This window comes from Tyto alba, unplaced genomic scaffold, assembly GCF_018691265.1.
Source record: "Tyto alba isolate M040663 unplaced genomic scaffold, T.alba_DEE_v4.0 Super-Scaffold_23, whole genome shotgun sequence".
In the NCBI taxonomy this organism is placed as follows: Eukaryota; Metazoa; Chordata; class Aves; order Strigiformes; family Tytonidae; genus Tyto; species Tyto alba.
In genome coordinates this window covers 18,253,685-18,268,835 of record NW_024881297.1, presented here as the reverse complement: position 1 = coordinate 18,268,835, position 15,151 = coordinate 18,253,685, and the positions used below count along the sequence as shown (strand labels likewise).

The window sequence follows — 15,151 nt, the reverse complement described above, 5'->3', positions numbered from 1 at the left end:
GCCACATAGATTAAAGGCAAAATGTTAATGCCTATAGAAGTAGAAGACAAAAAGGTCTATGTAAGTTGTCATTATTAAAACGCCTTAGGGAAACTTTCTTATGGTAATTTAAACTGAAAAGGTTAAAACCTTAAATAGTATTATGTTCAGCCTGTATGTAGTGCTTCCATACAATGAAAAATGAACATACAACTTGCTCTTGCAGAAATACTAACTTGCTATGTGACCCATTAACTCCACAGATTTAAGAGAAAACCCTAAAGAGAAACATGCCACAAAGTACTTAAGCTTCAGGCGATGCTCAACTTTCTAATGGCCTAAAGAGCACCAGAACACAGCATTTTCTACGAAACCCAGCAGTGGTTAAAAGCCTAAAGCATCAGTTACACATTACATATCAGAAGCTCCATCAGAGTCAAGATGCTCTCAAAAGAGTGAGTTTATGAAACAACAATTTACCTCCTGCAACTTCACTTTTGCTGGGCTGGAAATACAAGCGAAGTTGGCAGATTCTTTTTAACCTCTTGTGCACGCTCTTACAAAAAACAGTTTCTCATCTCAACCATGAATTGGTAAGATTTTCAATCTGTGTCCTGCCTCTATCATTTTTTAGTACAAAAAATCATGCTACTGAGTAATTAAAATGTAGACAAATGTTGTATTTACTAGAAATCTCTACAATATACATGAAAAATATGTAAATGCTTATAAACTAAGGCTCGTGCCACATAAAAGTGAGAGTCAGTCCAGAAACTGTATTCATAATTACTTGAACTGTTGTAACTAGTAAGCTACATTGAAGACAAGTAGCATTCTACCTCACATTTACCGTTAATACACTGCAGTTGTTCACACCTTCACGATATACCATCACACAGAAGACAGTATTGAGGTTCAGCACAATACATCTTTTTTGTGCTGTTCCTTCTTTCATACAGACTGTTTTGTTTACCATTTTTCTTCATTACATCTCAAAAGATTGTTTGATCTTGCAGATTTCAGCTTATATATAGCTGCTTCCTCTAAAGAGTCATAAAAGGCTTTGTGCTGTTTCTGCTATTTTTTAATACTTTATGTCTCTCGCTACACAAAGTACAAGCCTCCGCAGTATGAAGATCAACCTACTAGGGAGCTGAAGACTGTAAAACTGTCCAGTCCTTCTGATGAAATCCATAGGAGTAAACTTTAAATTAAGAAACTATCTCAGCCACTTGATGGTGGAGATACGTATTTTTGACACAAACTTTCTTCACCAGAAATGACATTAAAGTCAAACTGTAATTATTCCATCATGATTGAGTACGTAGTACTGTCAGTGATCAAGAGAGACACGTGCTCCTTATGTTTTGGCATGACTATGTATGACAGTTAAGCTTTTCAAGAAGCAAAGAGACTTAAATCCTTTCATGAATCTAACCTTAACTCACACAGAATTGAGCGCTTGTCATTCAACATCTAACTTCTGTTGGAATCTCAAGCTGAGACTAGAAACAGGCAGAAGACTACATCGGAGAGACCACTGAGACCCTCTTTTGCTAGAGCACTGCTTGCACTTTGTCATGCTGTAGGCGCTGAGACCTTGAGCGCATTGATGCGCCATAGGAAGTCTACAAAAAGGTACCTAACACAAAACAACTTGCTTTTAACTGAAATGAGCTTGCTTTTAACTGAAAATTGTTATGGCTCCTACTAAAAGCAGAATTCAATCTTGTACCAGATCAAGCTCCTCTGGGCTAGGATCCAACTGGCTTCAAGATGCTAGTCAAGCATAAGTGAAAGATGTAGGAATGGACAAAATTCAGGGAAAGTACAGAAGCAGTGTTGCATATTTACACATCTAAAGTGTTGCTAAGAAAAATTCCCTTTAGATACAGAAAATTTTATTTAGCTAAGGGAATTTTTTAATGTCACATTCTTAGGTATGACCTCTGAGGAAAGACTAACAAGGTGGAATACTTTAATTTAAAGATGACATGAAAGAGAATAAAGCAGTATTCAAACACATAAAAGGCTGTCCCAAAAGGGAAAGAAAGAATCTGTTCCCCATGTCTCTGGAGAATAGTCTAACTGTAACAATCTTAGATTATAGCAAGAAAAATAAAAACTTCAGGTTAGACATATAGAAATTTTTTTCTGATAAGAATTATAAAGCGTAAGAGCAGATGAAACAAGCATCTTTCAGAAGCAGGCTTGGTTTCTTCCGCCTGGGGAAGGAGATGGTAGACTTGATTTTCTGAGGTCCCCTTCCAACCTTCTCTCTCGAGGTCAAAATCAGTCACTTGCATGTTTGAACTGTACATGTGGTAAATGAATAAACACACTAGAAGTTTAACAGCTTTCTTCTTTAAAGGGTCTTGTAAATTAATTCATTATGCATTCAGATCTTTCTTCACATGAAATAGGATACAGTTAGTCCTTGGCTTTGTTTCTACCATTTATAGCTCAGAGAAATTAGAGAGTCTGACAAGATCTATGTTCACACCCTCCTTGTAACAGTTGCAAAGCTACAGCTACCAAGATTGTACTGGAGCTGCAGAAGCAGAGCAAAAGGCTGTGTAGCAGCCCCTTCCAGAAGAAAGAAGACTAGAGAAAAAGATGTAGATTACTTCCAGACAGTCTTTGAGACTTGGGTGAGAAAAGTGAAGGCATTTCTTTTATATAAAAAGATGAATACTGAGTTACTAATGTCTTATAGAAAAAATTGATAGAAATCCCAGCAGCTTTCAAGTTTCCAGTAGCCCAAACTCAGGCATCTATAACTGCCTCCAATGTGCTGCTTCTAAGTGTATCTTATTTCAATCCCTCCTAAATTCATAAACAGACTTTTACTAAATGCATTTCATTAAAAACAAACAAAAAAAAAAAAAAAAAAAAAGAGAAAAGCAGCCCAAATATCACATGCTACCACCTTAACCACCTCCAGAGCAAAATTAATACTGCTTATTTTCACAGCAGTGACAGAACTCTGGGTGCTGCAATCAGCAGCAGAAGCATGTACAATGGTTAATTCACCAGCAAGAAAAACTCAGTTTGTACTGTAAAGTATTAAAGACTAACCCCATGAAAGTCAGGATACTCTAATTAATCTCTGGCCTCAGTCATTAAAGTGGATTTGAAACTTTCTGTTAGCTAAAGACAATGTGAATGTAAACAGTTGAAAGGAGCTAAAAAAAAAGGAGAAAGAAAATGAAAGAACTAAAGAGGAACTAGCTTTCAGCTTACCAGATTTACTCCAAAACCCACTTAATTTTTTGCAATTAAGAATAAAATACTCCAACACAGTTAAAAACTTCATTAATTAACTGTTCAATAAAGCCTACACAATCCATGATAATTTTAATTATATTACTGGCTTCAGAGATCATATAAGAAGTTTTAAAAAGAACAGCTTCATCACACTTCATCTGCTACGACATACAACTCAATTTCTAAAGAAAAGTGGCATTACAGTACTGCAGATTTAAAGTCTCTGGACAACAGTCACAGAACATCACTGAACATGTGCTGACCAAGCTTGTGACTGTGGATTTTTTTTTTTTTTTTAAACGCTGTCAGATAAACAATCCAGAACTTGAACTAAAACTTGTTTCCCCTTCCTATTTAGATAAAGGTAAAAACTCTCAATCACCTGCGATTTGCAACTTTCTGATGATACACCACTCTTGAGGGAAACAGGGAAGAAAAAAGAAAAATAAATTAGTAGCATGAAAAGCCAATACAGGTAAAGGGCTGTTGGGGAGGAAATGCTTGTTAGCATTGGTTGACAATCCTAGTTTTTTCACGGCTATTTATGAGATTTCCATCATATTGCCAAACATGAAACACCAGAGGCTCGATCCTTTGGAGTTCTTCTCCAAACACGTAGAAGTAACTTTACACAGATAACAGCTATTGGCACAAGATTTGTTGTACTTCAATGCTGTCCAAATGAATGACTCATATAAGAACGCTTTCAATTTTAATCAACATAAACCCCTGCTTCAAACTTGCAGTCAGCATAAAACCTTACCTGACCCCTCACACTTTTTACAGTCAACTCTACAGATATTAGCATATTTGGAGAACTATAAAACTGGTTTTCTTTTTACATCGCTTAACATTATTGGTCATATTCCATTACAATGCAAATCTGTTTTACACACAGACACATAGAACTATACCACAGTTACTTAGTGAAGCTTTGCAGAGCACTAGGGTATGGAGAAACTGCAACACCCCACAGTTCTTCACTGACATTATTTCAAATGTTTGGTGTGGATGCCTCTTGTTCCCTGTCCAGCTTCCAGCTTAGTTAACTCTCTGGGGTTTTGCTTTTCAAATATGAGTAGCAGAGATCAGGAGTTAGAAATACAAGAACTGTGATTGTCTGGGAACCTGCAAAAGGAACCATGACACTGAATGTAGCACCAGCATGCATAGAAAAAAAAAAATAAAAAATCAATAAATCTGGTGTCCTTTCTGAAAAAAGGATACTTAAGTTCTAGCATATAGTTTCCACTATATTCATTTTTAGTAAAGAAGATGTAACATCAGCTTTAGAAAATTCCTATGAAGTTCTTCTACAATCACAAATTTGCTCAGCAGCTTTTTTTTTTTTTTACCTCCTCTTGTAAATTGTTCTTTTTGTGGGTCCCTACTGATCAGGGACAGCTACTTGTAAAGGAATGCAATTTCAGCAATGTAAATAAGTGGAAATCTGAATTCATAGCTTCATTTTCCCCAAATAAAAATCTTTTTGATCAGACCATCTTACATGAAAGTAACTGTATTAGAAACACTTTAGTAATGAAATTTTAGGACACTTCACAAGTAAAAAACACTTTAACATTGTTGACTCAAATACAATATGTAAAAAATAAGTATGTGAAAAGCCTCACAAGATTTTAAGTTTTTTAAAAAGACATGCAGAAGACAACAAGAAACCTGTGAGTGACAGCAAAGCAGCTCCATCTGCACCAACCTGCTGGGAGATATGGCAATTCACCATCCTTGGGGGGTTTATTAATTTCAGCAACTCACCTGAGCAAAATTCAAATCTTGCTTTAAGTTTGTACAAGACCAATGCACACTAAGCATGACTTTAGTGCAGGCTTAAAAACTTCAAGTTATTTAACACACATGTTCTATCTCTAAATTCTCCGAAACTGACTCAGGAGCTCCGGTCACGAATGTCTTTCAAACTCAGAGCAATGGCTGAAGAAGAAAAACTCTGAAGGGTAAACTACGTCTACACAGGTAGTAATGTTCTCTTCCTGGGCTGTGAATTAACCGAGCTCAGCCTTCCACCACTCATCCTAACTGTAGCACAACACATGGGAATTAGGTACCTTCCCCTCCTGTCTGAAGGTGTTCAATATCATCTCCTTTGTCTGAAAAACATAAACCAGTATCAGAAGGGTAAACGTCCTTTTGCAGGCTAGTTTGCACAAATTTCAGTATTATCCATGGTTTATATTAGAGTTCCTCTACATCTTTATGGCCTTGGATAACTGATAGCTGCCTGTATTCCTACCAATCACTGGAAATATAAACTTGCTGCAGCAAAACCAAAATCAACCCCTATTCATAATCCTAGAGATAGTATTGCAAAATTTGGGTTATTCTGATTTTGACTTTTCTATTTAAAAGGGGAAGAATAGTTTAATAGACCTTTTCAATTAAATTCTTTCAGTTTAACATATCATTCCTTCTTACTTTTGTAGTCTGTAACACTCTTTGCTATTTCCTTTATATTTTCTGCTTCACCTTCACCTAAAATTTCAGTGTGAGGCTTCAGCATCCTCCCTAAGACTGCCTTCTCCTCTAGTACTGCATGCGCGAAAAGCGAATGCCTCAGAAGTGGTGCTGTAAACAGCAGTTCTTTCTCTCAGCTGTCAGAGCAGCAACAAATTCTTGTTAAATACATTTGTATAGATCAGCCTTTCCAGCTCCTCAAATCTGCAAGATCTGTCCCTGAAAGAATTTTTAGGGCATGTTAAGATTATAAATACGTGAAAAATTTTTAGGCGGAGACATTCAAACAGGTGGAGAAAAGTCTTAACTCTCCAGGTCATCCCTTGCACATGTATCACTATGACCATCAAGGTTGCTGAAAAATCTACTTCAAAACATTCTTCAGAAAAAGATTCGCTATTTTAACTAATGCACTTTATATTGTTTATAAACTGCCACTTTACAAGGCATTTGAAAATTTTTCTTTCTTACTATTTCTAGGACAATTAGCACAAAAATAGAATGATGTAATCTTAGCACTTATGAAGAGAAGTCTTTCCATTTTAGGCCATGAATACATAGCTGGGTCTGGAGCAGCTGTGCAAAGCAGAGCAAAAATTTGATAGTGTCTTTAAAGAAAGATCTTTCCCTTCTACTGAATAGACTAAAATAAGGTAAAAATCAATGGAGCATTGAGCTGGGAGCTTTATGCTGGTTTAGTGCCTTTACACAATGCAAAAGGCAACCAGCTGACTTAAATCTTCCTAGAACTCATTTCACATTACAACAAAATTTCACTTAAGAGAAGGCATATATAAACACAGCAGACCAGAATACTGAAGTGCTCAGTGATAAGTCTTAGAAACCATGAAAAAGTACTAACTTATATTTTTGTTAAACATTTCTTGCGTGCTTTATATCTGTTAACTGAACTTCTGTTAATGTGATGGAGGCATTGATGGTAGGAAGGGGGTTACCAAGTTCCTCTCGTTTGCGGACAATGATTATGTCATACAGGCAGCAGAACAAGCTCACAGTACTGCTGTCAACAGCCATCTCGTGGTCCCCCGCCACAGTGCTGAAAACTTATATTCCCAGTACAGCACCTTGTTGCTAACACCTCATCTCCCTTAAATCTGAAATATGAGAATGAAGGCTATCTACCACAGCTGCTTTTGAGAGCAGGAAGTCAGGGTAAGTGGGCAGCAAGGGAATACATGAAGGGGGAAAAAAAAAAAAAAAAAAAAAAAAAAAAAGAAAATCTCCTTAATTGATGCTGTTGTACTACAACATAAGTATTTTTAGCATAACTGTAAGAATGCATAATCACTGCTGCAAAACTTGAGAAAGGAAAGACTAGTACCAGATGTCGGGTCATATTTTCTTTTCCCAGTACAAACCCAAGAACCCTCTATATTGACCTAATACTCACAACAGCCCATCATTAAACCCCACATTAATAAAGCAGTCTTAACTAAAAAGCTGAGTAACTTGCAAGTATCATTTATAGTTCTATACTGCACTCTTCTCTAAAGACATTTACCTAACTTTTCTTCTTTGGAGTAAGGCAATCATGTTTATAACCGAGAAGGATTCCAGCTCTGAGAGAAAATATGCCTGTACTAAACTAGTAAGATTTCCTTATAATAGACTTTTAAACATAAATGGGCTCTCTTTCACCAGATTAATCCATTTCCATGATTTTGAGACTGCCTAAAGCTAGATTGCCATTCTGCTATTCCATTTATAGACACTTATTTTCACCCAATTTTTAGTCATTTGAAATTGAGAGGGCTTAATACTTCTGAAATTGGGACCTTAATAGCTGCTAGAAGTTCCATCTTCACTTAGCAACACACAAAAAAAATCCAGAATTAGTCTTCATGTAGACTATTTGTTTTAAGATACTACACTGAGAACAATATAGACATGCATCCTGTTTATTCAGTGGGCAAGGACGTAACAGCCATCAGAACTGGAAGACTCTTTTACACCACCATGACAATATGAGCAACCACTACAGTTCACTCTCAGTACTTGTTTACCCAGTCTCAGTAGTCAGGAAAAATGACAAAAAAAAAAAAAGATAAGAGACAGGAATTTTTTTTGTATTTCAAACATCATCCAATAAAACCTTAAGTACCACAAAAAGTTCCATCACTACACAATACTAAAGAACTTCAGTTTAACTAATATTCCAGACAAGTTCTATACTGGCAACACAATCAATTGAAGCTCTGTTGCTAGAAACAAGCCTTATCCTTTCTCAATTTTCCTTCATTGGGATCCAAAGGAATAAAGAGCAGTAGACACATGCTTGTGAAGACTGTGCTCAAGATAGCACATTGTTCTAAGTGATCTATGGATATACATGCTTACATACAGACTAGTATTCTTACAGAAACAAAATTCTCAGTGACATGCTGAAGGGACTTGGGTTTGATAGGGAACACAGAGTAAAAACAATAAATATTTTCACGCATCTTAGTTGAAAAGCCTTCTAAGGAGCAGGGTAAGCCCTCTTGATAAATTTCTGATCCGCTTAACACTTTGGAGTACTTCTAAGTAGCAATAAAGATGTGACATAATCTGTGCATGTTGTGAGAAGTAACATAAGGAGTTAATTGACATTTTCCTACCACATATTTTTAGACAAACATAAAACCAATGTGCTGGATCAGACCCAGAGATCCATTAGTCCAGTTTCCTTTCAGACAGAGCACGATACTGGAAGCTTTTGCAAGTGTTCTATAAGGTCTGTTTCAGATCTATGAAGGACAACTGCCCTATCTTTATGACACACGAAGGCCACCGACTGGTATCTTCCACTCTGAAGTCAATTACTTTAAAGTCTTTCCAAAACACCAGTTACAACTGAGGGTATTAATACACAGATGTAAATAAATTCACCATTAATAATAAATTTTGTTTAAAAGGTAAATATTTATTTATGTCAGCTATAAGGACAAATTTAGGTTTTTCCATGGTAGGTCTGCAAGCTCTAACAGAGGTAACAAGCCATGAAACAAACATGCTTTAAACTGTCTACATCATAGACTCTTCTGAAGGAAGACCTAAACAGAAGGCAGCATTGTTTTTATTTGGGTTTTATTATGGATAGGGTTTTTTTAATTTGTTTTTTACCTTTTAAATGCTTCAGCAGGGTTCCTCTCACATTCCCCAGGTTGCAAGAGACTTTGAATAGCCGGATCTCTTAGTTTGTCCTCATATCCCTGGATCAGTCCACTGCGGCAGATTTGTGTAACTAAACCTCTAATAAACCCTCCAACACACAGTGTGTCAGAGTCTTGGGCCCTGCAGAAATGGAAGGCTAGAGCCTGACGATGTAAGCCTCTCTGCAGGTTTGCAGGTGAGCTTGGCCACAGTAACTCAGTACAGAGAGCCGTCTTCCCACTACCGGGCCCTCCTACCAACAATACACCCCAGGCAGCTCCTTTCCCAGAGACAACACCGGTATTATTCCCAGAATTTGCTACAAGAGATGGTTTGTTGGCAGCACTGCTGCTGCAGTTAGCTTTCTCCTGGAGGCAGTGCTGAAGCTTGTGGAAAACCCACTCCCTACAGTAAAACTGTTTTCCCTGCAGCAAGCTGGTTTGAGCCATTTTGTAAAGCTTCTTTTCTTGGATTTGTCATAAGCAGCAGTACACCTTCAACATCTCAGAGTGGGGAGATACGCATTCATCTTGCACAGAAAAAGTCTTCTGCATGGAACTTGAAGGGTTATGGTCATCAGTTAACCTTTCTCGTAAAACTTAACAGCCTCTTCCCAGGAAGGGTGTCACTCCATTTGTATGCGTTATTATGATTAGCATAGCACAATCACAGTTCAGCTGACATCATGAAGTGGTGTCTGGTACCAACTCTCAACAATACTTCTCATATGGCTCAAAAGTTCATACAGCTCCATGGCTGCATCTGTAGTTTACTCAGTTGTGTGTGATCCCAGTATACAGGAGAGACAATACATCTGGAAAAACTGAGGGGAAGCCAGCTTTTCAGTGTATACTAAACGCCTTTCAACTCTAGGCATTAATCTCTCTGGATATACATCCAGAAAAAGCTGTCCATAATAAAGTGTTCCTTCTGGGAATTTTATAGGGAAAGCAATTTTTCTTCACAGTACTATATACATACCACAAATGGGGATAAGTACCACTTGCTAAGGAACAGTCAGTTTGGACACCAAGCTTTGCAGTCTTCATACATCTGGGCAAGTGTTTGAGAAGTGCTTCAGATTATGCTTTCTTATGCAGTACAGACAGGGAAAAAAAATGTTTACAGCTTCTTATTTCAATACATTCGTAAGCGTCTTCTTCAGGAACTTGGATTCTTACTGAACCTGTTCTCAGGTATCTCAATCGCAAGATGTCAGAAGAGACAACATCTTCCCCTAGAGCTCTGAAATAAAGTAGACAGTACTTTTAACCCTACATGCAAGTCATAATTCAGTCAATTGCAAATGCAGACAACAAAGAGCAAAGACAAGGGCTCTTATTCTTTATTTGTGCTTATGCTATTAAATCAATCTAAAAAGCCGCTTCAAAGAAATTTGTTGTTACAAGGTACGATTAGCCTCATATAAAAAAAACATCACAAATCCCAACAAACAGACATGACAGTGGCCTCAGAACACCAGGAGCCCTAAGTCTTGAGTTTTCTCCCGAGGAGAACCGACTATACCCCTTCATCATCGAAACACGCTTCCTAACAAGGCTTCACCACCGAATTCTCTCTTCACCCAATTTTTCTACCGCCGGCCGCGGGCTGTTTTCGGTTTGGGTTTTGGGGGAAGTTTATATCACACGGGAGAGCAGCCGCCGGCTCTTTGCACACTTCTTTGTTCACGCTCGCCGGCAGCGGGGCGCCCGGCGGGCTCCGGGGTCACGGTTTAACACCCCCGCCGCCTCCTCGCCGCCCCTGTCACCGCTCCCCTCCCCTCCGCCGCCACCGGGACCCCCTCGCCCCAAACAAAACCCCTTTTATCCCGGGCTTTAACCCCACGCTCGGGTTTCTTTTCAGCCGAGGCGCACACACACACACACACGGCTGGAAAGTCACTTTGGCAGCGCCCAGGCAGCCCCAGCAGCTCCCTCTGAACCCCCCCCACCTCTCCCCACCCCGAGTCAAGCGAGCAGCTGGGCAGCTCCCCCGTCGCCGCCCGCCCTTCATCTGCTTCTCATCCCCCCGGCGCGGAGCACACACGCCCTGTCCCCGCTCCCCTCCCCCTGCGCGCACACACACACACACACACACACACACACCCCGGGCTCCGCACAAAGATCCCGGGCACCGCACCCCCACCCCGGCACTCCGCAACCAGACAAACGCCCCCCGCCCCCAACACCACCGCCTCACCCCCTCCAGCCCCGCACCGCGGTGTCAGCCCCCTGCCCACCTCGGGCGGCAGGTACAGCCCAGCCGCCGCCGGCCGAGGGGCCTCCCCGCCGCTGCTCGCTCACCTCCGCCGTCGCCCCGCCGGCTGCCGCTCCGGTCCCTGCCCGCGGCGGCGCGGCACGGCGCGGCACGGCGCGGCACGGCGCGCCCCACCTCTTCCTCCAGGCGCCGCCGTGCCAGGGCCGCAGCTGCCTCAGCCCGTTTGGCACCGGCCGCCGCGCCGCCCTCGCCCCCCTCCGCCCGGCCACGCCCCGCCACGCCCCCTCCGGCTCCCGCCACGCCCCCTTCCTCCCCAGCGCGTGCGGCGGCGGCGGGGGTGGGGGCCGATGCCGCCCGACATCTGGAGCGAAGTAGTCCTAAGGCGGAGGGAGACGGGGCGGCGCGGAGCCGGGTGAAACGACACCCCCCCACACCTCCCGCTCCGCCACCCCGCCCGGTCCCCGCCGCCGCCCCCGGCTTTGTCCCGGTCCCCGCCGCCCGCCCTCAGCGCCCGGCGGCCCCTTCCCCGCCCTCAGCGCCTCCCGGCGCGGCCCTGCAGGGGGCGGCAGCGCGGCTCGGCCGCACCGAGCGCCTCGGGGGGCGGCGGGCCGGGCCCGGGCCCGCGGCCGGGGCGGAAGGGGGGGCCCGGGCCTTCCTTCCTTCCTGGCTCGGCCCGAGAGCAGCAGAACTTGAAAAGTAAAGGTTCTGGTCAGAGAAAAAGCAGCCGTTTAATCCGCCCCGGGACGCCTTGTGTCAGAGCCCAACTCCGGGGGAGAAACCGTGCGCGGGCCCTCTAACGAAAGACCTTGTTGTCTTCTTTTTTAACCAAGCACAGGCCTAATAGCTTTCCTCCCCTTTATTTTATTTTCCACACCGTTGCATTTTCTCATTTTGCCTCGAACTGGCCCATTTCGGACAGAATTTCACTACACGACAGAGGAAGCGCGGCCTCACAAAATAATGTGCATCAATTTTAAGCGTTCTGCCCTCCCCCCTCCACTCTTCTGGTGATGGATGCAAGCAAAAATCATTTTTCCAAGGCTGCAGAGAGCACCAGGGCTCAGCTATAGCCAGGGGCAAACGGAGCAGCCCGCACCCATCTCGTACACCACGCCATTATAGTGACCCTCGAGCTTTACAATGTGTGGATCCCTACAAATCGTTGGAAAGGTGGACCAGAATACGGAAAAAATCGGGGTAGAACTTGTTCCTGGACACTTCTTGGAGGTCCCTGTGAAGCCCCTTCCACCCATGACAAGAAATGGAGAGCTCTCCTTTATTTGGGCTGTGTGATGTCAAGGAAGGATTTTCATTAAAATTTGCTCCCCTTGGAGCTGAGTGCATTATTTATGATAAGGCACTTTTCCATTAACTGTTGGATCAAGGTCTTTATGATTACTAAATACTGCCTTCGTTTTAGCACGGCTCTGTATGGTTTCATATACCAGGTAATTAAAGTATTGTGGAGTACACACTGAATATATCCATATGATACAAGAGTGATTTAGGGCCCTTCAAGGAGCGTCCTGAGATTCTTTGTAGAGAGCAAAATGAAAAATTAAATAAATTCAGTTGGTATACTGAAGAGCTTAGAAAAACAAGTCTGCCTGCTTTGAAAACCAGTAGAACAAGTTTGAAGAACCTTTGGAAGCAGTGAATTACAAATTTGCAAAGCAATTGGGAGTGGGGGAGAAAGAGAAATAAGATTAGTAGTAAGAAAAAGTTACGTGGTTGTTTTGTTTTGCTTTTTTTTTTTTTTTTTTAAGCTTTCTTATTTGGATGGGATTTTTTAACCATACACTTTAGGCAAATAGTCTTCTCTAGGCTTTTTTTTTTTATTCCCCAGCGGTACCTCCCTTCCATTTTTGAAATGCAGAAACTCAAGACTTCCAAAACTGATGCTAATACAGGTTCCAAGAGACTGAACCGTAAAATCTTTTTTTTTTTTTTTTTTTTTTTTTTTTTAAACAGTAAAGGAATAGAGATAATATTTGGAGTGATGGAATTGCAGGTCTGGTCAGCTTAGTCAGCTGGAGACAAAACAGAGGGTGACAGAGGGAAAAAAAGTGTAAAAATCCTACAAGTAATAATTGCAGCTTCAACACCTTAAGAGACACATCTTAAACATTAGACTAGTGAATGACCCAGGGGGTGAAAAAAACCAACAACAACAAAACCAAAAAAAAACAGAAAAACACAAAGGGTGAAATTGGACAATGGTGAGACACAGGGGAAGGTTCAGCTTCTGCTTTTCTGAGGACCAAGACACAAATGAAAACCCAATTTACATGAAAAGGTGCTGTCAGATTTCACAATATCCGATATGAATATACCACAACAGGAGAAATAATAGCATGGTTTGCTAAAATCAGAGATATTTAAGTGTAATCATGATGGATTTCTAGATAATTGTGAAAATATTAATCTTTCCATGCTAATACATACATCCTTTACCCAGATGACAATAATTTGATTTTAGCATGGGACAGAGGACACAGAATAACGACCCCCACAAAACTAACTTGTGGGTACTGCACCTGAACAAAGCTTCCTTCAGGATATCACTTCTACAGCTAACATGAGGAGTATTAAATACTTGTGGGAATGACAAGGGGAAGAAGGAAAAGGAAAGGTCGGGGGGAGTAGAAGTAGGAGAAAATTGCAGCAGGCCTACAATATAATCATACCCTTATCACTGGTAGGATTTTTAGTCTTTTGTTCAAAAGAAGGCAAAATATTGCAAGATCCAAAATATGACCTGCGCACTTCTTTCTACAAGGATGTATGTATGACCTAAAGGTGAAGGTTGATAGTGGCCTTGGTTTGACCCCCCCGAACTACTATTAGGAAGCAAAAGTATATAGACACTTTCAATGATAAATTATTCTTTCTAAAAAAAAAAAAAAAGAAAAATCCTTTAAAAAGTTCAAAGGGTTAAAAAAATGAGATTGTCATGAAGTAAGAGGCACAGCCGCTTAGGCTGGGATCTTTCATCTGTACACAAAAAACTAAGACCCTGAAGTCAACCTTCAAAAGCAAGGAAGGCATTTTGTTATCAAGTTTATTTGCATAGTACCTCCTATATATAACATGACAGCTTAGATGACATCATCCTGGTGAATTATTATAGCTAAGGGTCAGATATTACTGATACAATTGTGCAATGTTGTAGTTAATGAGACAATATCAGGATAAGAACCAAACCTTATTTTGTGGTTTTGTATAAGTTAGTTGGACATAGCAAACCAACCACGATATAATTGGATGAAACCTTGCAGGCTACAAGACTGACAGATAAAACCTGAAAGAGACAAAAAGAAGATGAAAGAGATCAAAATTTCCTACCTGAATAAGCCCTCTCTCTTCGTTTAGCTTCAGTGGTCTGAAGCTGTGGTAACCTTCCTGTTTAACCTGAGCCATGTTGCAGCACCTGGTTTTAAAATGCGATGGGAGGTTTGTGTCATGCATGGTTTTATGTGCAGTGTTATACTACTTAAGGCCAAGAAAATCAGAATAAACATTTAGCACGAAAAGTTGTAACGTTACAAAGTCTGTGGTGACATTGAAAAACCTGAGCGGGTGCGCTAAACAAAAATCTGTTATGCTTTCTAAATGATTTGCTGCATCTTCTTCAGAATACTAGAAAATACTATTATGTCTTTTCCAATTATCTTAACAGTTTCAATATGATGTTATTTGGATATGAAAGTAGTCAATCCTGATGGGCAAGAGAACGTAATTGATTACAATGAGAAAAGCAGCAGCAGGAGGCTGATACTTAAAGTCATCAAAACCTGAGCCGTCCTATGCATATGTAAACTTTTGTTTGCTTTGTATGCAGTTTGGAGCCCTGTTCTCCATTCCTCTCTCTTCTGTTTCGTGCATGACTCAGGCCTGCTGCAGGTCCCACCATCCAGGTGCACGCACGTTCCATCCCGTTCGGAGCCGGCTCTGCGTGCGAAGGGAGGGGAGCTGCAAATCCTTGCGAGCTTGTGATGTCTTTGGTAAAGCCTCTGGTAGGCAGTGACTCACATTCAAAAACTAA

General features: G+C 41.2%; 1 protein-coding gene across 2 annotated transcripts in view; it reads right to left on the bottom strand.

Moving 5' to 3' along the window:
• ANKRD50 (ankyrin repeat domain 50) overlaps positions 1 to 11,344 on the bottom strand; it is a 43,716-nt gene extending 32,372 nt beyond the window's left edge. Inside the window, exons 1-2 of one of the 2 annotated variants that reach the window (XM_032997613.2) lie at positions 11,193 to 11,344; positions 8,857 to 10,131 (exon numbers count right to left, since the gene is read on the bottom strand). In XM_032997613.2, the coding sequence (XP_032853504.1) occupies positions 8,857 to 9,335 (479 nt within the window). In that variant the 5' untranslated portion in view covers positions 9,336 to 10,131; positions 11,193 to 11,344. Of the gene's footprint in view, positions 1 to 8,856; positions 10,132 to 11,128 lie in introns of both variants that reach the window. The other variant, XM_032997614.2, reaches the window with a different exon arrangement.
• Between the last annotated feature and the right edge of the window lie 3,807 nt (positions 11,345 to 15,151).